The sequence below is a fragment of the Scomber japonicus genome, chromosome 24 (genome assembly GCF_027409825.1).
Source record: "Scomber japonicus isolate fScoJap1 chromosome 24, fScoJap1.pri, whole genome shotgun sequence".
NCBI lineage: Eukaryota > Metazoa > Chordata > Actinopteri > Scombriformes > Scombridae > Scomber > Scomber japonicus.
The window spans coordinates 13,823,058-13,844,254 of NC_070601.1; the positions used below are offsets into that span (position 1 = coordinate 13,823,058).

The following is a 21,197-nucleotide window of genomic DNA, read 5'->3' on the forward strand; positions in this document are numbered from 1 at the left end:
TAACAAAATAGAAGTATCAATTGATTTTCACACATTATAGAGACAATTATGTACATCATATACTGTAAGTGTGTGTGTGTGTGTGTGTGTGTGTGGTTGACAGGTATATGGAATCCTTTTCTCCATCCATTTATGTCTCTGTGGTAGTTAAATCTTTATTGCCCCCATGTGAGTGTTAAATCCAGCACTTGAGCCAGTTTCAGCCAGAAAGAGAATCAGTTGGATCCCAGTCAGCTGACAGTCAGTTAAGCCAATGACACGGCTTTCTTTTTAATTCTATTATTCTATTCTATTAGATCAGTTTTCTGTCCCTTTTTTTCCTTCTTTTCCTTCATTTTGAACTTCTCATGCAGCTACCAGCAGAAATAAGGAAAACTTATCCAAACATGTGGATGTGTGTAGATATACAGCATGAACATGTGTCGTGTTCTTTTTCTGTCAACACGCAGCGTTAATGCTTTCTTTACTCTACTCCCTTCTTGTTCCTGATGATGGAAACCAGACAGTACCTGTGTACTGTCCAAATATTTGGACAAATTCAACTTTGATCCTTTGGCAACTTTTCTCTTAAAACCTTTACGCCAATAAAGCCTCTTTGAATTGAACTGAAAATTGACAGAATACCTCAAAAGATGGAGAGGAAAGAAGGAGATTGAGGATTGGATTGGATTTTTTTTCTCCTTTCTTCCAGTTTTTTGAATCCAGACCAAGTTTCTGTCATTTAGATGTCAACACGTTGATTAAAAACGTCATGATGACATGTCTCGCACGTGCACACGGACACACACACACACACACGCATGCACATACACACACTGGTACACCCAGAGCACAGCTGGAAGAGCTTTCGGGGATCAGGGGTTTTGTAAACATGGGTTAAGTTGTGTGTGTGTGTGTGTGTGTGTGTGTGTATGTGTGTGTGTGTGTTCATCAGGGGTCTTACACTTTCTGGGAAATAATATCCAAGCCAATGACAGATTTTCAAGGAAGGGGGGGGTTGCTGGGCAGAATTGTTGCTCCGTGATGTCATGAGAATCATTGAACTGATAGCAGAAAAAAAAGAGAGAGAGAGAGAGAGAGAGAGTGATAGACACAGAGAAAAAAAGAGATAATTTACCAGACTTGAGTATGTGTTGTTTGCTGTATCCTATTATCGCCTCATTTCCACATGGGGGTGATTAAAGTTACATTCAGTCTTTATTGCTTCCTACAGTGCAGCCCTGCTCTCATTCATTTCACTTTAATTAACTTTCAGGCCTTCAGATTCAGTGTTAGACGTGAAATCAAATCTTTACTTTATTGTAGATCACTTCTATCTATTATAATTTATCATATCACCGTATTTAAAGGAGTAGGAGTAGGAGTAGTGGAGTTTAAAGGAGTAGTGAAACTATGTAGTATTACACCCATATGAAGCTAGGAGGTTGTTCTCTCTTTTTGCTTTATCTCCTTTTTGTAGGATGGTAGACAGGAAATGAGGGGTGAGAGTGGAACATTGCAGGTATGCGGTATGCATCTTTAACCATTTGGCTTACCTGAATGCCCAAAGCTGAGGGAGTCTTTTTATTTTTTATTTTTTTATTTTTTTATTTTTCAAAGTAAAAGTCCCTAACCCAAGAGGCTGGATCCTATGTTTCCTATAATGCAAAGTAATAGTATCTTTTATTAAACCTTCCCTGTCTGTTAAGGGTTAGGGTTATGGTTAGGGTCTTTCTTGTTAAGTGCTCCTCCTATTTTGTTTTCTACTATAGGGCGTATTTTTTCCATCTTTATTGGGTGCGGTCTTTCAATTTAAGAGCGTGATTTATCGATTGCAGATTTTGGTCCTTCTACCCCTTGCAGTCAAATGTCTCATAGTTGTTTGCACAGCTTCAGACTTTCTCCTCACACCCTGGCTGCTTATGTGCACTTGAAATGTTTGCTCTTAGATTTCTGCTCTTCGATTTTTTTTTTAGAATTGCAAAATCTGAAGATAAGCCCCCCACAGTCTGCTAACTAACTGCTTTCATTGCTTTAAACACTACATTACTATTAAATGTCAGGTTATTTCAATGTGTTGGTAAAAGTCAGTGATGATAGATAATGTTGCATTAAGCGAGGGTCGTTGGATTTCATGAGTAGGCAGTGCACCTTTAGACATTACTGTTATATAGTTACACCCCTGTAAACTCTGTGTGTGTGTGTGTGTGTGTGTGGGGGGGGGTTATAAAAAGCAACAGGTGGGAAACTGCACTCATCGCTTTGATGGTATATATATATGTGTGTGTGTGTGTGTGTGTGTGTGTGTGTGTTCTCCACCCCTCTCTCCTTCTTTCCTCCTCTCTCTCTCTCCCGCTCTCTCTAATTATCCCTCAGTCTTTTTCTCCCATCCATGAGTATCTCGCCCTCTCATCTCCCCTTCTTCCCGGCCACATTCGGGACTTTGAAGACTCTCTCTCTCTCTCTGTCTCTCTGTCTCTCTCTCTCTCTCTCTCTCTCTGTCTCTCTCTCTCTCTCTCTCTCTGATAATGAGCCAAAATTGGTCTCTGGCCTCAGGAGATGGAAGCAAGCTGTGCTTAATGTCTGTGTGTTAGATTTTGTTTAGGTATAAGTGTGTGTTGTTGTTGTTTGTGGGAAGATACCCCTGATGGTGAAGAAAAAGCCCATCCTAAAACACTTTAAACATCATTAAGAACAGATAATACTGATGCGTAGTTGTTTCTAATGGTAGATTATGTCATTGTGGATAACTGACTACATGCAGGCATTATTATCTAATTCCTTAAATAGATGTAATGCAGACTCTACAGACAGTGTGCCAGAGATGGTGTTGTGTGGGTTCTCCAATAAAACCATACTAATGTTGTGTTTTTGGCGATATATTTAAAGCATATTATATATTTTTTTATATTTAAGGAACAGTTAATATGACACCAGAATTTTCCTTGAATTTAAAGTAAAAAAAAACCCCATTGGAATGATGTAGAACTGTAATTTCCCCTCCAAGCCAACAATAATTAGACGTATTTACAGCATTATTTAAACCGCCCTTCAGAAAAGCACTCGCACATTGAAATTCAATTAAAAACTGTAAACATAATTTCAGCAGAGTGTAAATTTTGAGGTGGAGACGAGCCGTGTGTTACTTTGTCATTAACATATTTGAAGTCTCTCACATTCTTTTATAATTATTTCCAGTGCTTTACTTTACTTTACTTTACCGTGCTGTTTTTTTTTCCCTCTCTAATTTTCCAGAAATTAGTCTGAGGATTGTTTTTGAAATAGCGGTATGAGGAAAAACCCTGAACACACATCCGCTCACTCATCTCTGTCTGTGTGTCGCCCCCTCTCTCTCTCTCTCCGTCTCTCTCCCTCTCCCTCCTTCTCTCTCTGTCTGTCGTGAATATGTGTGTCTAACTTTATCCATATGTTGAATATTGAGAACATGAAGGGAGTCACTTCCTAAGAGGAAACCCTCCTATGGGAATTTGTCTGGAGTGATTTGTACATGTGTGTTTGGTTACGCTGTCCTGTAATCACCGCTGTAATCATGTCCTTTTAATGTTGAATAATCCAGAGCTCAATTAATCTTAATTCAGGACATTTTGAGTGCTGTAGAGTCTGTGCTGTGCAGCGGTGGAGTTTATTTTTCTTGCCGTGCGACATGATTCTGTGTTTCTTCCTGTGTAGGTTTGTTTTTAAATCTCTTGTTGTTTTTTCATCATTATGTGTGGTGTTATATCCTCCTTTCAGCACCGGCACTAACATATTATACAATTTACAAAGAGCTTCACGACAAAAAAAGTGATATAAATGAAACACACCGTATACCATAGTCCTCCCTCATGTCTTTTCAATCTCTCTCCTCCTGTCTGTAGTTGAGCCCACAGAGCCGGAGTTGGTCAACCCCTGTTATGCTGGAAACCACGACTGTGACACCACGGCTCAGTGTATCCCACTGGAGGGCCAGGCCTTCAACTGCCAGTGTGCTACCGGTTATAGAGGAGATGGACGCAACTGTTATGGTATCTTTATCCGTCTGTGTGTCTCTTTCTGTCTTTTTCCCCCAACTGGGTTATACTTTATATGGACATGTGTGTATACATATATTGCTGTGTTATACAGAAAAGGCTTTCCGTATACACTGAGCAGCATTATGACAGTGTATGTACATAAAAGAGAGCTTTGCTTAGTCTAATGCTGTGTCTCTCTCTCTCACACACCCACACACACATACACACACACATACACGCGTGCAGACAGTGTTAAAGACAGTTCAAGGCAGTGTGTCTGTGTTTCATCAACATGTGTCCGTCCAGTGCAGAGGGGTCAAGTACAGGCTGGATGGAAGGAATCATCTGTCTTCTCCTCTTTTTTCTCTTCTCTTCTCAGCCCTCTCTCGTATCCCACCCTGCCTCACCCACCTCCTTCAGCCCTCTCTCGTATCCCACCCTGCCTCACCCACCTCCTTCAACTTAATTCTCTTAGTTAACAGGGTCTTCCAGGGCTTGAAGCTGGTGCGTAGCCTGTCATTAGCCCAGCAGCATGTCTGTCTCTCCTGCTGACTCCACTAGGAAAGCCCCGGGCTCGGCTCTCTGTTCCCATGCCCGGGCCTCAGTGTCTCTTTCTCTGGTCACGTAATCTGCGTGTGGTTTTGTCCTTTTTGTGATGCAGCATACACTTAAGAATGCAGTCTTAGGGTCCAGGTGTGGAGTCAGGCACACATACAATGTACATGCACTAAAAGCACCAGTAATGACCCTTAATTACAGCCTTTATACTCGTATACACACATGCAACATGTTACATGTTGATGAGGGATTCCTGCTTTACAGGCTTATAAGTTCACTAATCCTCTCTCTCCTTCTCTCACTGCAGACATAGATGAGTGTGCTGAGAACGTGAACACATGTGGTGCTCATTCTCAGTGTGTGAACCTACCTGGTAGTCATCGCTGTCAGTGCCAGAGCGGTTACGAGTTTGGCTACGACGGTCGTACCTGTGTTGGTAAGTTACAACGAGTAGAAAGCACTAAAGACAAGACTCTACACACATCTGCATGACTACAGGGGTTTGAGTTTACCGCTCACTGTTACCATTTAGCTCCAGTATAGTTTATCATATTCACTATCTTGGCTGAGTATGTGTGCATGCTGATGTAGTACAGCTGAGACTGATAGGAATGTTATTCGATATGCAGGTATTTGATCATAAACCAAAGTACTGGACTAATCACACTAAATTTATCATTTGCCCTTTTCACTAAAAAACCACAAATATCATCATGGTAGCACTAGAAGAAAAGTCAAGAGATTGCTAGAGTCATTAGGCTTCATCATCTGTGCACTAAAAAATGTCTGACCAGAATTCCATAGGGATCCATCCAATAGTTATTGAGATATTTCAGTCTGGAACAAAGTGCCAACATTGCCATCAGTCTGTTCCCAGTAAGACAACTGTTAAATCCCCCTGAGCAGGATCACCCAACCCCCATCTGTTTGTTGAAATGGTTTCAACACATTTCAACACCTGTTAATTATTTTCTAAAATTAATGACAAGCCAGCTGTAGCAGTCTCTCATATTACACTGAGCTCCAAATCTATGTCAACAAAGTTATTTACCAAAGCCACTAAAGATACTGGCTACAAAAACTACAAAACATGCAGCTTCCTGTGTAGTCCTCTTTTTTTTTTTTTTACAATGTGTCATGCTCCCATCTTCATCATCGTCACATTTTTTTTTCATTAATGGGTTGGTTGTCAGTTCCACTTGTTGATCACAAAAGGGATGTTCTGGAGCATGTAGCGCCGCACGTTCCAAAAATGAGCCGAATATTTGGAAGAGACCCACATATTTGTCCAAGCGCAGGCATAACTTCTCCTCCACAACAGTAACGCACAGCTGCAAGACCTAGGAAACACAGCAAGAGGGGAGTATGGGTGACAAATGTGAGAACGCGAGGTGGAATGAGAGCACTAATGTGAGAAAGAGAGGGGCGAGATTAGACAGGAGAGGGGGTGAAAGTGAGAGACAAATAGAGTAATGACACAATGTGTGTTTTGGAATGTGTGTAGGAGAGAAGTCCTGCCAGTGCCAGTGTGTGTGTGTGTCCTCCTTTCACCCATCAGTCTGAACTTTTGATGAACTTATCTAAAACCCTCCCTACCTCCCTCCTTCACTGCTAATATAATGTAAAGTCTTGAAATGATCCAAAACCACAAACTAAATACGGCTGAACTGAATTATTTCAAGCCAGCAGCCGCATATCATTTCACATATCGCCATACATTTGCAGAGTTTATATATATTTTCAATTTGAGGACTTATCTCTACACAGTTTATTTCTCTTCTCTTCTTTCATAGATATAGATGAGTGCAGCTCCTCTCCATGTCATGTCAATACCAGGTGTATAAATAGACTGGTATCTTTCCAGTGTCAGTGCCAGCCTGGCTTTTATGGAGATGGTTTCAATTTTTCCCAACAGGAAGTTATTGAAATCACCATTATACTCTATCAATAAATCAAACTTTATTTATACAGCAGCTATCATACAGGTTGATGTAGTTCAAAGTGCTTTACAGCAGACAAGCTGATAATAAGACCAAACAAGTGACAAAATAAAGAAAAGGAATAAAAATCAGGAAACAGAAACAAAGAACAAATTAAACTAAATAATACAATAATAGACGATAAGATAAAATGTAAAAGTTAAAGTAAAAAACTAGGTTAAAATAGATTAAAAGGACAAAACAAAAGTAAAACTCAGTAAAAGACAAAGTTAAATAAAAGCTAGATTGAAACTAGGTTATTGAAAGACAAAAGAAACTTGAATGAAATTGTTGTATAAAATGTATACAGTGATTATACTGGTGCATGACTATGACTATTGTTGCAGTAGGACTCTAATATACTCTATATAAACACAGAAATATCTCTTTGGGTTGTAACTATCAGTCCTACTTGGATACTGTTTTATACAGTAAAGGGTCAATATTGTTTGTCCAGTTAAATTCATTTCAAATAAAAGTTGACCTTAATTGCAGATATTCAGTATTAACAGCAATACATATGTAAAATAGAAGGTATGGGTGGAAAACAATAGAATATATATATATATATACATTTTTCATTTGTATGTGTCTACAGGACCAACAAATCGACCAAAGACTCAGTGTGAGCAGCACAGAGATAGTCTGCAGAGTGGAGCGGAGCATGGTGGGCGACCAAATATTGGAGCCTTCATCCCTCAGTGTGACTCTGACGGGCGATACAGATCACTGCAGGTAGGCACTGACTCACAGAGCAGTAAAGTGTGTGACTGATAACTTGAGTTCAGGCGATGTACTGATTTTGAAACGCTGAATGATTCGTCGCAGTGCCACGGCTCCACTGGACATTGTTGGTGTGTTGACAATAGCGGGCAGGAGAGAGCAGGAACCAGGACTCCACCTGGTACAGCACCTACAGACTGTGACAGACCAGGTGAGGAATACAATGACTAACACAAACACTGCCATGACAGCTTGTATCACAAATATGAAATGAGGCGTCATACTTGATAGGCGGCATGTGTCAAAGGTATTACCTTGGTCCCTAGAAGTTGGTCATCAAAGAAAGGTTTAGATGATTGTATATGTAAAAATATGAAATATTTCATCTTTATCTCCTCAGTTGAACCAGATCGTTTCAGAACTCAGTGTCAGGAACACAGAGACAGCATACAGACCACCAGCCCAGAGGGGTATCCTATTCTTGGAGTGTATGTACCACAGTGTGATGATAATGGACAGTACACACCACTGCAGGTTTGGAAAAGTCTTTTAAATCATCCACAACTAAAAGAAAACTGATTTTGTTCAATACTTATAAAATATATTGTTGTAATTATTATTGCTAATGTTATTAATTGCAGTGCCATGGTTCCACGGGACAATGTTGGTGTGTGCACAGTAGCGGGCAGGAGAGACCAGGAACCAGGACTCTACCTGGTACAGCACCCAAAGACTGTGACAGACCAGGTGAGGAAAATGCATTCCTGTCAGTCCAGTGCAACCTAAAATGCAATGATGTGTGTGTACTGATTTCTGAGTTATTTAACAATCAATTAGGTCAGATTTTGCACAATGACAAAATGTTATCTTGGTACACTTTGATTTGAGGCTAAAACCATTTACAATAAAGGGGTACTTCAGTCATCTAATCTTTCCCAACCACATAAAATGTTCATATATGCAGATGACACAATCCTGGTCCTTGCTGGTACCACATCACCAACTTAGCCTTAGTGAATGGATTGGACACCAGTTTCCACTTTTTAAATGCTAATTATGCAACGGACAAATCAGCTTTACACCTGCTATATGTAGACAATATGATGGAATAAAATAGTGTATATATATTTGAAGAATATGCACAACAGGGAAATCAAACATTATTCTTGTTTGTGGTTGTTTTTATGTATTATCAGCCACTGGGGACACATCACTTTGTTGTACTGCTTATTGAATTCACAATTTTCATCTGGTTCATCTTTCTCCATAGATGAACCAGAGCGGCCTAAAACTCGCTGTGAGCACCACAAAGCCAGCATACAGACCACCAGCCCAGACGGGTATCCTATTATGGGAGTCTATGTACCACAGTGCGATGCTAATGGACAGTACACACCACTGCAGGTCAGCAGCTGATTATTGATCAATGAACTGAAAGACTATTATTTTATTTTTGTATTTAATTTACAATAACATAAAAAAAATCTGCATTAAAGTAATTAAAACATATTTATTTTAGTGCCATGGCTCCACTGGACATTGCTGGTGTGTAAGCAATAGTGGAGAGGAAAGACCAGGAACCAGGACTTCACCTGGTGCACCACCTAAAGACTGTGATAAACCAGGTGAGACAAGAAACATATACATAGAAAGACAGATCTCTCCCTCTATGAAGCTTTCCATGAGCGCTTAAAACTGTTTTGTTATCGGCAGTAACAGTATCAGCATCAGCAGGTGTATTATGTCATGGCTCTCCAAGGCTTTCTAGCTCAACATTGACCCCTGAACCCCCTAATTCCTCAACTCAATGACAAGTCAAACAGACAGCACATTTACGTGAGTGTGTGTCTAACCTTGTAAGTGGTGTACTATTAAGGTCATTGGGTCATAGCCTTGGAATGCCTGGAAAAACAGGTGATATCACAGCGAGAGGGTGTGTGTGTGTGTGTGTGGTGGGAAGTTGAAAGTATAGGATGACAGAGTGAAAGAGTAATGCGAAACCAAAAAAATATGAGGTAAAAGAAAGTACATTTGGTGTCTATTTTGCTGCAAGTTTGCCATTTTTTTCTCATGTGAACTAAAGGTTGACACATTTATTGGCTATACACACTTATGAATGGATTTTATGAGATTTTTAAACCTGTGAGTGTCAGTTAGAAGAAACATTACCTCAGTCATCTCTGTAAAAAGTGTCTTGTTAAAGTGCATTTGTACACAGAAACATAGACCAGTCCACATTTAGTACTAACCTAAAAATAGCAATACAAGCAGTAAAGGTTAATGTAATTATAATACAAAATGAACTGGGAGTCCACACATTTTATACCTTCAGTTACAATCATTACGGATACAAACTGATCCTGTTATTGTCCCTCCCTCTCAACCAGATGAACCAGAGCGTCACAAAACTCAGTGTGAGCACCACAGAGACAGAGTACAGACCACCAGTCCAGAGGGGTATCCTGGAGCCTATGTACCCCAATGTGATACTAGTGGGCAGTACACACCACTGCAGGTTTGTGAGAAATGAAGGGATTTTTATATCATCCACAATTAACAGAAAACTTTTTTTTCATACTTAGCTCTTGGTGAGCACTTAGTGAAAAACTAATTAAAATGGCTTGATTTATGGTTTAAAGTCATAATAATTAATTTTTTATGTCAGTGCCACGGCTCCAATGGATATTGCTGGTGTGTGGACAATAGGGGGCACGAGAGACCAGGAACCAGGATGGCACCTGGTACAGCGCCAAAAGACTGTGACAGACCAGGTGAGGAAAAGAGTCTCCCATTAAAATATATATTTGTGTTCTTCATGATTTAACATAACAAGTCATGACCTAAGTAAAAACAAAAGAAGTATGTTCACACTGGAATCAACTCCTTTTGTGAAGCGATTTTTATTGTTTTATGATCCAACCAAGCATATTTTGCTAATGTTCGCATTTTCTAATCTATACAATGAAATCCTCAGATGAACCAGAGCGTCCTAAAACTCACTGTGAGCACCACAGAGACAGCGTACAGACCACCAGTCCAGAGGGGTATCCTATACCAGGAGCGTTTGTACCTCAGTGTGATGCTAATGGACAGTATAGATCTCAACAGGTAAAAGCTGGTTTAAATGTAAGGTGTAATGTGTTTACTCTATCATTATGGTTACTCTAATTATTGTGTATTTCAGTGTCATGGTTCCTCCGGACATTGTTGGTGTGTGGACAATAGGGGAGAGGAGAGACCAGGAACTAGGACACCACCTGGTACAACACCCAAAGACTGTGACAAACCAGGTGAGTCTGTTTCTAATAGGCTAAGAGGTTAAACAGATGAGTACTGAGCCTAGGATTTCCAAGAATATCCAGAAATCCAGAATGATATTATTTAAGGCGGATAAACCAAAAAGTTATTGAGTATAAAAATAAGCCGTTGAGACTTAAGAGAATACCTCAGGAGGCCATCCAGATGGGATTTATAGTAGTCCATGCAGCTTTAAGAAGTCAAGGGCGGCAGCAGAAGGAAGGTTAAGACTTGTGCCCACATAGCTGAGACATCTATTGTGGAAAGAATTAGCAGGGGGATCAGTACTAAACCATGTTGAACCCCAGTAATGAAGATATCTGCTGAAAACACCATGTACCTCCCCAAATAAGTGTAGCCAGTCAGGAAGAAGACCGAATGCCTTTAAAGTTGGAAATATCTAAAAGGTCTAAGAGGACAGGACCTGAAGAGAGAGAGAGAGTGAGAATACTCCAACACTGTAGGGTCACTCAGCAAAAACAAGAAGTGAGGTCTTACAAGTTGAACCTTAAAACTGCTTATGTGCTCAAGTGGACTTTAAAGATATTAACATCTACTAATGACATGTTTCTTACCCAGATGAACCAGAGCGTCCTAAAACTCACTGTGAGCACCACAGAGACCGATCACAGACCACCAGTGCAGATGGGTATCCTCTTGTTGGAGCCTATGTACCACAGTGTGATGCTGATGGACAGTACATACAATTACAGGTTAGAATGTGGTGACAGACTCATTTAACTGTGATTTACTTGTGGTTTTATATTACTTTGAGTAACTTGAACATAATTATAAACATTAAAAGCGTGTCATTATTGCTTCAGTGCCACAGCTCCACCGGCTATTGCTGGTGTGTCGACAATAGGGGGCAGGAGAGAGCAGGAACCAGGACTCCACCTGGTGCAACACCCACAGACTGTGACAAACCAGGTGAGGGGAAAAGTCCTGCTCAGTGTGCTTTCATATGTCTTTATATATATACAGTATTTTACACGTAGGCTCCAGACAGAATAAAAAGACATCAAACAAGGGTGCATCTATACTGTGGACTGACCATGTATTTACTGAACTAAAAACTAGTTATAAACAATAATCTTTAATTCTCAGATGAACCAGTGCGTCCTAAAACCCACTGTGAGCAGCGCAGAGACAGCGTACAGACCAGCAGTCCAGAAGGATATCCCATCCCAGGAGTGTTTGTACCTCAGTGTGACACTAATGGACAGTATACATCTCAGCAGGTATCACTGATTGTTTTGTAAATTAGTTTTACTGTACATTTTTACTCTATATGCGTCCTCCTTACACTATGTATGTATGTTCCAGTGTCATGGTTCCAGTGGACATTGTTGGTGTGTGGACAGCAGCGGGCAGGAGAGATCAGGAACTAGGACACCACCTGGTACAACACCCAAAGACTGTGACAAACCAGGTGAGTCTGTTTCTAATAGGCTAAGAGGTTAAACAGATGAGTACTGAGCCTAGGATTTCCAAGAATATCCAGAAATCCAGAATGATATTATTTAAGGCGGATAAACCAAAAAGTTATTGAGTATAAAAATAAGCTGTTGAGACTTAAGAGAATACCTCAGGAGGCCATCCAGATGGGATTTATAGTAGTCCATGCAGCACTTAGTAGAGCTTTAAAAAGTCAAGGGTGGCAGCAGCAGGAAGGTTAAGAGTTGTGTCCACATAGCTGAGACATCTATTGTGGAAAGAATTAGCAAGGGGATCAGTACTAAACCATGTTGAACCCCAGTACCAGGACACCACCTGGTACACCACTTAACGACTGTGACAAACCAGGTGAGACTTGTTTAATGCCACCCAAAGTCCAAACTATTACAGTGGCTATACCAAGGTGGTGTTAACATCTCAACTAAGCAGCAGGGGTGCTACATCTTAACCCATCATTTCTGGGAGAGTGACACAAATATTCAGCAGATTAGGATTATCAAGAAAGAAGACAAAGGAAAGTTGAGTATCATCAGCATAGAGTTGATAGGACTGGATAAGTACCTATAGCAATCAGCCAAAGACTTACATATATAGTTTTGCCAACAACCCTTGTGTTTTTCTTCAGATGAACCTCATCATCCCAAAACTCAATGTGAGCACCACAGAGACAACGTACGAGCTATAGCTGGAGCATATGTACCTCAGTGTGATGTAGATGGCCAGTACCTATCTCGACAGGTAAAATGTTATTTCTCTTCATACAGAGGTAGATCCTTGTTGTTGTTGTTGTTTGTATGTTTCTTGTTTTTTGTAGTACCTCTTCTTCTTACTAATAATTTTGTTTTTAATCATATGTATTTTTAGTGTCACGGTTCCACTGGACATTGTTGGTGCGTGGAAAAGCATGGTCAGGAGAAAGCAGGAACCAGAACTCCAGCTGGTGTAACACCTGTAGACTGTGACAGACCAGGTGAGGTTCTTCATCACTGCTTGACACACCTGGAGTTTCATATGTGTGGATTCAGCCAGTGATTTGTGAATCCAGGCTGTTATTTTGTGTGACATACTGAACTAAATATGTTGTAGACAGGTTAATGAGATCTGAGCAACAGGGAACATCTGTGTACTTTAATTTAGTACATTTGTAATATCCATACCACATAATATGACATCATGTGATAATTAGCTGTCAGGGCAGGTGCAGCAGTAGAGTAACAGAATATTATGTACATCAGAAATTGAACATTTAATGTCCTTGTGGCAAAAAGCATCACTTGATTCTTTGCCTCTCTCTTCCTCTCACCCACACTCTAACATACACATAGAGGCCGTTCTATAAATTCAGGTCTTGCTATAAATTCCATTTATGACTGTCTGTCCAAACATCTGAAGTGGTCATTTTCATGCTGAGATGAGCTGCCAGCTGTTGCCAGGGCAACCAAACCAAAACAAGATGAGTTGCCCAACCAGCTGACTGACAGCACAGTGTTACACCCAGCCTACAGAAGCTCCACAGACACACACATGTATGCAGGCTTTGTAATGTAATGTTGCAGACATGCTTGTAGATGTTTGCTCTGCTTTTTAAAAAACTTATCCAAATGGAGTTTTGATTCATCACCATCTTGACTCATATTTAGTTGCACTTATTCATTCATGGAAGCACTCCAGTACAACCACACTCTTCTCTTTTTTTTCTTCTGGTGGCCGCTGCACTGAAGCCTTATTCAGAGATTTCTCAGTAATAGTTCAAGATGAGGGAAGTAAAAGCATTTCCTGCTCATTTTTGGTTTGGATTGAAACTCCACCCGTCCAAATTAAGAGCCGAGAAAAGAAAAATGCATTATTTGTGTGGCTTTAAACCCACTATTTGTCCATTTCACTTGTATTTATGAATGAAATTTGTCCCAAATTTAGCAATTTAGCAGCTAGACTTTTAAAAATGTGTGCACTGGCTGCAGTTAGCCTGTATTTAGGTGCACCCACATGAGTAATACAGTTAATTGCTGGCCTGTGGATTAAAATATCATCAGTTTAGTGGACAATCCGCATGCTGCTGAATTCTGGAAAAGGACGTCAGAGACATTTGAACCACTAAACTCAAACAGCCATGCGGTAGAGTAAATAGTAGTAAAGCCAAGTGAATTATGAGACTGGATTCCGTCATGCTAACCACGTCTGCAATAAATCCTGCTGGAAAAACTAACTACAGAACATCCATTTGATTGTTTAATCATTATTCTTTGTTTCTCTTCACCTTACTGATTTGTCACTCTATTTCTATTCTCTTCTCACCCTCCCATCAAATATTATCCTCAGCTCCTTCTTTATCCACAAACTGTGAAGTCTCAATATTAGAACTGTACACAGCTAAAATAAGAGAGAGGGGGAGTCCAGTATAAACATTAGCAGAAGCCTAAAGTGGTTTCGGGTTTGGTTTTAAAGCTCTCCTATAAAGTGACTTATTAAAGGGATTTTACAAGGTAAACAGTTTTGACAAAAGCAAGATGTGTGCGCCTCTTTAAACACAGGGCCTCCCTTACACCATTAATCAAGCACTCCACCCATCACTCTGATATAAACTCAGCGAGCCAGAAAACACCCCGAGAATATAATAGAAAAGACAAAGATGAAGTATATGGAGTACAGAGTGGCATCTTAATTGTAGGATAATATTAACTTTTAAGAATGGGTTTGTTTGATTCCTTCCTCCTGCAGTCCCTGTGGGTCCCACCCAGCGCCCCGAGAGCGTGTGCGAGCGGTGGAGGGCCAGTTTGATTGAGCACTACGGCGGGAAACCAGAGCCGCAACAATACCTGCCTCAGTGTGAGCAGGATGGACAGTTCAGGTACACACACACACACACACACACACACGGGTTGAAATGGGTTTTTAAAGCCAAATTACTAGAGAGTGAATCTAATTCTGATTGTTCTGCCCTCTCAGTCCAGTCCAGTGTTACAGTGAGACCACCTACTGTTGGTGTGTGGACCAGGACGGGCGAGAGGTTCCTGGCACCCGATCACATGACGTCGTCAAACCCGCATGTGAGTGTTTTCTTCCACTATGTTCAAAACGACATGTGCTGGTTTTTCACGGCTAATTTATTTTCTTTATTCCATCCAATTTTGATGTCAGGTCTTCCCTCAGTGGCCCCTCCCACCGTACATCCACTCCCTCGCCCAGACGTGACCCCTCCCACTAACACTGACGTCACACTGCTGTACGCTCAGGGACAGAAAATAGGAGCGCTTCCTCTGAACGGGACCAGACTGGACGCAAGCCGCTCCAAAACACTACTGACTCTACATGTAAGATATAATTACATAGATCACATATTCAATATCTAACTCTATGATAGCATAGGACAGCTGTTGTACTGATGTGGCTGTAATCACATCACTATATGTCATCATTTTATATTAATGTGTGTCCAGGGTTCCATAGTTGTTGGTTTAGCATACGACTGCAAAGACAACCACGTCTATTGGACAGATTTGTCTGCAAGGACCATCAATAGAGCATCAATGGCACCTGGAGCCGAGCCTGAGATACTCATTAACACGAGTAAGAACACACTCTCTCACATGTGTTTGGGCTTTCATTTCTATAATAAATGCTGGATTATGTTCTAAATGTGTGTGTGTGTACTTCCTGTAGACCTGGTCAGTCCAGAAGGTTTGGCGGTGGACGTCAAGCGTAGGAAGATGTTCTGGGTGGACTCAAACCCGGACCTGATTGAAACCGCCAACCTGGACGGCAGCGGGAGGAGGACGCTGTTCGACACAGATTTGGTCAACCCCCGAGCCATCATAGTGGTCTCCTCCACCGGGTAAAGCTGCTTCTATCTTTTTCTTTTTTTCTCTTTTTTTTTTGTTTTTCGACTTATTTAAAAAAAACACTTAAAAATCCACTTACATAAAACTCATCCAGCTTCTTTAAGGCTTGAAACAGTCTAATCTAGATTTTACAAGCACACACAAACCTCTGCCCCTTGAGCAAGAACCAAACAAGCGCCCGCCCGCACGCACGCACGCTCTCTCTCTCTCTCTCTTAGCGGTCAAGTGTAACATCCCAGAGATGCTTCACTGAGGCAGAATGAGATGCAGCCGTCACCATGTCCACAGACATTCTGCCCCTGAAGAGGGCACAGATGGTTCACATCACAGTTGGTTAAGTCCTCAGACAGACAATGAGTCAACTCCGCCTGTGTCTAATCATTAATACGGTGCAACCAATCCATGTTGAGTCTGCTGTCTACACCAGAGGGATAGGAGAATCGATGTGATTTGGGTTTTTAAGGGTGGAACGTCCCTTTAAATAACGCATGTTTGACCATTCTTTTTATTGAAGTGACTTTTAGTGCTTTCTATGTGGGAGTTATACTGAACCAAGCCAAGAAAACTACACTGGATTTACTGATGCTATTAATCCTGGACAGTCACACACACACACACACACACACACACACACACACACACACACAAGCGTATACACAAACACACGCACACACACGAAGCAAGAGGCCGTCATCAGTCAGCTCTCAAGGAATAACATCTGCTTTACATCATTGCAACTAATCACATAATCAACAGGGATGTGTGTGTGTGTGTGTGTGTGCGTGTGTGTGTGTTCATGTAGTTGATAAAAATGATGATATAATGATACAAACATATCAGAAATATCCCAAATCATAGAACTTCGAGTGTGTGTTTCACATTTTTGGTTTGACCATTTATTTTCTGACTGAAAGCCAAGTGTGTGTGTGTGTGCGTGTGTGTGTGTGTGTGTGTGTGTGTGTGAGAAAGAGAGAGTACCAGTGTGTGTTCTGACAGAAAGCCAAGTCCTAAAGGTAATTACTGCTTTACATGGGTACACTTATGATTAAGCATGTGCTCTGTGATTTCTGAGCCTACACATGTCGCCCTTACACACACACACACACACACACACACACACACACACACACTTAGAGAAACATAACCACACACAGTGAAGCAGACAGTGAAATCACATCCACACACATTATGACAATATGTGTGAGCATCACATACACGAACATCTGCTCACCCATAGATTCAACAAAATGATTAACAATCATAAACACAGTCTGTGTGTCTGCGCGTGCGTGTGTGTGTGTGTGTGTGTAGCCTGATTGCTCATATGGTGTGTATTACCTGTAGTTCCCAGTGGACTGCCCCACATGTACACCATCATCCACAGATGAAAACCAGCCCACACACACTCTGCCTGAAGCTCTGTTATGATTGTGCTGAACCAAACAATAAAATATAATTCAATTCATCACAAAAACACATCAGGAGTAATATGAAGGAACAAGCTGGAAATCAGATCAGATCAGATGTGTCTATTTGTGTCCATATTTTCTGATGTTACACCTCCCCCCCAAAAAAAAAACACTAGAGGAGTGTTGGTGGTGGTGGTGGTGGTGGTGGTGGGAGGGTGGAGGGGCTGGGGTCAAAGGTGGCACGCTGCTCAGAGTAACCTGACCGTGACCTCATCAGTGTGAGACAGATGGTCCCCGGAGCCCCGGCGCTCTCGTACCCTGTGTGCCCGCTCTCATGTGTCTGTGTGGCTGTATGCATGCTTGTGTGTGTGGTTTTCCTCTTGTCTGGTTACATTAGACAGATCTCAGCTCCCAGCACCAAAACAAGCCACTCAGACTCTCACAGCAGAAGAAACACAGTACATATCCATCTGTCTGGGAACAAATGAAATAAATCCAGACGAGATCAAATGAAATGATTTGCATAACAGAGTCCGAGTGAAATAAACTTTACACCGTGTGTCTACAACATGTGTTCCTCTCTGTAGCACTCTGTACTGGACAGACTGGAACCGAGAGGCTCCAAAGATCGAGTGTTCATCAGTGGACGGTCAGAACCGCAGAGTGGTGGTGTCTGATGGGATCGGTCTGCCAAACGCTTTAACATACGACTCTTCATCTGGACAAATCTGCTGGGCTGACGCAGGTAGAAACTCTTAATGCTGTACTATATTACCACTGTCAATGTAGCTAGTGGTCAAAATCACACTTTTGCTTTTCAGTTTGATTTTACTCTCAGTTGCCATAATCCAGATGAGATACAACTCTAATCTTTAGTCTGCAGGTTCATTCTTCAGGTTTCATACAGATTGTTGTAATTTAGCTAGTGGAGGTAGTTGGAGCTGTAAGCAGGAAGAGGAGACTACTGTTGCTACCATTATTATTGAAACCCATAATAAAAAGTTATTGAAATACATGTATATAAATGCAGCATCCTTATTTTTTGTTGAGGAGCCTCTGTAGCTGCTAATGTTACTATTACATAGCTGTTAATTACTATCTATACACCTAATATACACGCTGTCATTGCTGCTTAAATGACTGTTATTAGTTTAACAGTGGTAGCAGCTGAGCTCATGATACATGCTCTCCACTCAGCTTAAACAAACAATGGATCATGTTAAAGATAATAATGATAATAATGATCACTTTTTCTCCTCTGTGTGTGTGTGTGTGTGTGTGTGTGTTTCTGTGTGTCAGGTACAAAGCGTTTAGAGTGTATATCTCCGGATGGTTCTGGTCGAAAAGTGATCCACCCCACGCTCAACTACCCGTTCAGCATGGTCTACTACAGGAACCACTTCTACTACACTGACTGGAGGAGGTACGCCTCTCTATTCATCTTTCTGTTTTACTTGTTTTTATGTTTTTATTGATCACTAATCAATAAGCTGATCAGCATGAAGCCAGACGAGCATCATCAGTCCCTCTCTCTCTCTGTGTGTGCCCTCACAGAGACGGAGTGATCGCAGTGAGCAAAGGCAGCAGTCAATTCACTGATGAATACCTGCCTGACCAACGCTCTCACCTCTACGGCATCGCCATAGCAACATCCCACTGTCTATCAGGTGAGTTCTTTGTTCAGACATGTCCTGTGCTATAACAACCAACCACCACACACACACACACACACACACACACACACACACACACACACACACACACACTGACTTCAAGGTCACAGATAGTGAGCTCATTGGTTTGTGTGCAGTGATGTCATCACATCAGTCAGCTCCCTCCAGCTGTCACTTCAACCCTGCAGGCTGCTTTTACACTGAGACACAAGACACAGTTAACTCTGCACTGAGGTGGAGTGTAGTGATGTCAAGTCATTATTCAGATATATCAGAACATTTTAAATAACGTACAAAATAATTTCCTCAAACACTAGTTGACGTATTTGTATGTGTTTTAAAACCATAACTGAGTAAAACAAGTGTTCACACTGGAGAAAAAGGACCTTTTCATGAATAATACAATAAATACACAATAGCATGTTTGAGTCTGTTCTCACCAACCTCAAAGATGTCACTGTATATGATCTATTTGACACTAATAACAACTTAAGCAGATGAGGTATTACAAGCCTGATTATGACGATAAGGAATAGAATCTGAAAAATACTGATTATTTCCAGGTGAGGTAAACGCACCATGGAGAAACCCAGATTTGTGTTTCATCACCCTTTACACAGAAAACAGTCATCACACAACTGGCTTAGACCCTCTACTCCACACATACAGTACATTTCTGTGTGTGTGTGTGTGTGTGTGTGTGTGTGTGTGTGTGGTGACTTCACACACACCCATGAAATAGACACAAGAAGAATGATTACACAGCTGTTCGCAACCCTCTTCTTGTGACCTGTGTGTGTGTGTGTGTGTGTGTGTGTGTGTGTGTGTGTGTGTGTGTGTGTGTGTAGATGAGACCAAAGAACAATGATTACACAGCTGTGTAAGACCCTCTACCTGTATTTTGTGTGTGTATGTGTATGTGTGTGTGTGTGTGTGTGTGTGTGTGTGTCATGTTTGATGTCTGCAGATGGCTTCAGGTCCCCTCTAAAGCCGTCATGTTAAATGCCTTTAAAGTACAAAGTAGTCCACTAAACACAGGATAATCCCTAAAGTAGCACCTTGTCATTGTCAAAGCTGCACACACACACAAACACACACACACACACACACACATCTGCTGAGTGTCAAATCTGGTCATGATAGAGTAGTTTGGAAGTCACGCAACACAATGCTGTCAGTGTGTGTGCGACTCTTTAAAAAGTCTGAATGATGACACCAGTGTGTGTGTGTGTATGTGTGTATGTGTGTGTGTTGCTGTGAACGTCCTCTCACACTCTCTAAAGCCTCGGACTTAAATAACAGCCGCTGCCTTCAAAGACGTCAGCGTGTGTAGTAATTGTGAGCATGATGACAGCTCTAAAACACACTTGTTAAGAGCGGCGAGAGGCTTAAAAGCTGTTATTGTTGAATACGTGAACATGGAGATAATTCCCAGTCAGAGCAGGTTGTTAAGTGCAGGTCTCTGTTTGTTCTGTCATTAGTCCGCAGCACTAAAGCTCATACAGGAAGTGAAAATCAGACCTTGAACCCTTCATTTCCACCTCCAGAGAAAAACAGAAGGTTTTTTTTAACTTTCACAAGAGGGCGAAATACGTGATAAAGAAGTGACATTTATGTGCTACTTTTGTGGTTTGTGTCTCACAGGGAGCCACTAACGACGGAGAGGCAGCCGCAGGAGGGTCCTTTTGGTGCTAAAAGTTCTGGGGCGACTCCTGAACAGAGGGCAGGACCACCCTACCCAGCGTCAGAGCAAATTTACAACCCAACCCCCCCCCCCCCCCTTATCTCACCTTAAAGATATAACCCCAAAAATTAATGTTTTGTAAATTTGTTTTATACCTCATTTTTAGTTTTTTTTCTACTGTATTTTTGTTTGTTTTTTTCTATCCATCGATTTTTAAAGCTACCGAACAATGAAATCAGATTTTTTTTTTTAATGTATGTGAGCGTAGGTTTTCTGTTCTTTTAAAGCCAAAGAAGAATGACACAAAGAGCTTTAAGACGTTGAAACGTTGGAGCCAAAGTCCTGTCGTGAAACTGAGCATCAGCTTTAATATTTTTTTATTATTATGGTCATCTGGCCACAGAGGCTTTTAAATTCTGTTTCACCAGTCCAGAAATACATAGAGTTTTTAAAGGGATAGTTGGACTTTTTGGGAAATATTCACTCTCCTGCTGAGAGCTCCATCTGAGGGCAATACTAGAATAAAAACTCAGATATAAGCTGAATCTAAACTGAGCTCATCTACACGTTTTCATCTAATTTTTG

General features: G+C 41.1%; 1 protein-coding gene across 1 annotated transcript in view; it reads left to right on the forward strand.

The window, feature by feature from the left end:
* The window catches only part of nid2a (nidogen 2a (osteonidogen)), a 40,855-nt gene extending 20,049 nt beyond the window's left edge, over positions 1-20,806 (forward strand). Inside the window, exons 15-41 of the mRNA XM_053314321.1 lie at positions 3,858-4,004; positions 4,858-4,986; positions 7,128-7,264; positions 7,358-7,463; positions 7,653-7,786; positions 7,894-7,999; positions 8,523-8,656; positions 8,772-8,877; positions 9,640-9,767; positions 9,918-10,023; positions 10,227-10,360; positions 10,437-10,542; positions 11,129-11,262; positions 11,374-11,479; positions 11,657-11,790; positions 11,876-11,981; positions 12,633-12,745; positions 12,872-12,977; positions 14,726-14,855; positions 14,954-15,054; positions 15,146-15,318; positions 15,445-15,574; positions 15,668-15,839; positions 17,843-18,000; positions 18,555-18,678; positions 18,810-18,922; positions 20,573-20,806. Coding sequence (XP_053170296.1) covers positions 3,858-4,004; positions 4,858-4,986; positions 7,128-7,264; positions 7,358-7,463; positions 7,653-7,786; positions 7,894-7,999; positions 8,523-8,656; positions 8,772-8,877; positions 9,640-9,767; positions 9,918-10,023; positions 10,227-10,360; positions 10,437-10,542; positions 11,129-11,262; positions 11,374-11,479; positions 11,657-11,790; positions 11,876-11,981; positions 12,633-12,745; positions 12,872-12,977; positions 14,726-14,855; positions 14,954-15,054; positions 15,146-15,318; positions 15,445-15,574; positions 15,668-15,839; positions 17,843-18,000; positions 18,555-18,678; positions 18,810-18,922; positions 20,573-20,583 — 3,284 coding nt within the window. The 3' untranslated portion in view covers positions 20,584-20,806. The remainder of the gene's footprint in view (positions 1-3,857; positions 4,005-4,857; positions 4,987-7,127; positions 7,265-7,357; positions 7,464-7,652; positions 7,787-7,893; positions 8,000-8,522; positions 8,657-8,771; positions 8,878-9,639; positions 9,768-9,917; positions 10,024-10,226; positions 10,361-10,436; positions 10,543-11,128; positions 11,263-11,373; positions 11,480-11,656; positions 11,791-11,875; positions 11,982-12,632; positions 12,746-12,871; positions 12,978-14,725; positions 14,856-14,953; positions 15,055-15,145; positions 15,319-15,444; positions 15,575-15,667; positions 15,840-17,842; positions 18,001-18,554; positions 18,679-18,809; positions 18,923-20,572) is intronic.
* Positions 20,807-21,197: the final 391 nt, after the last annotated feature.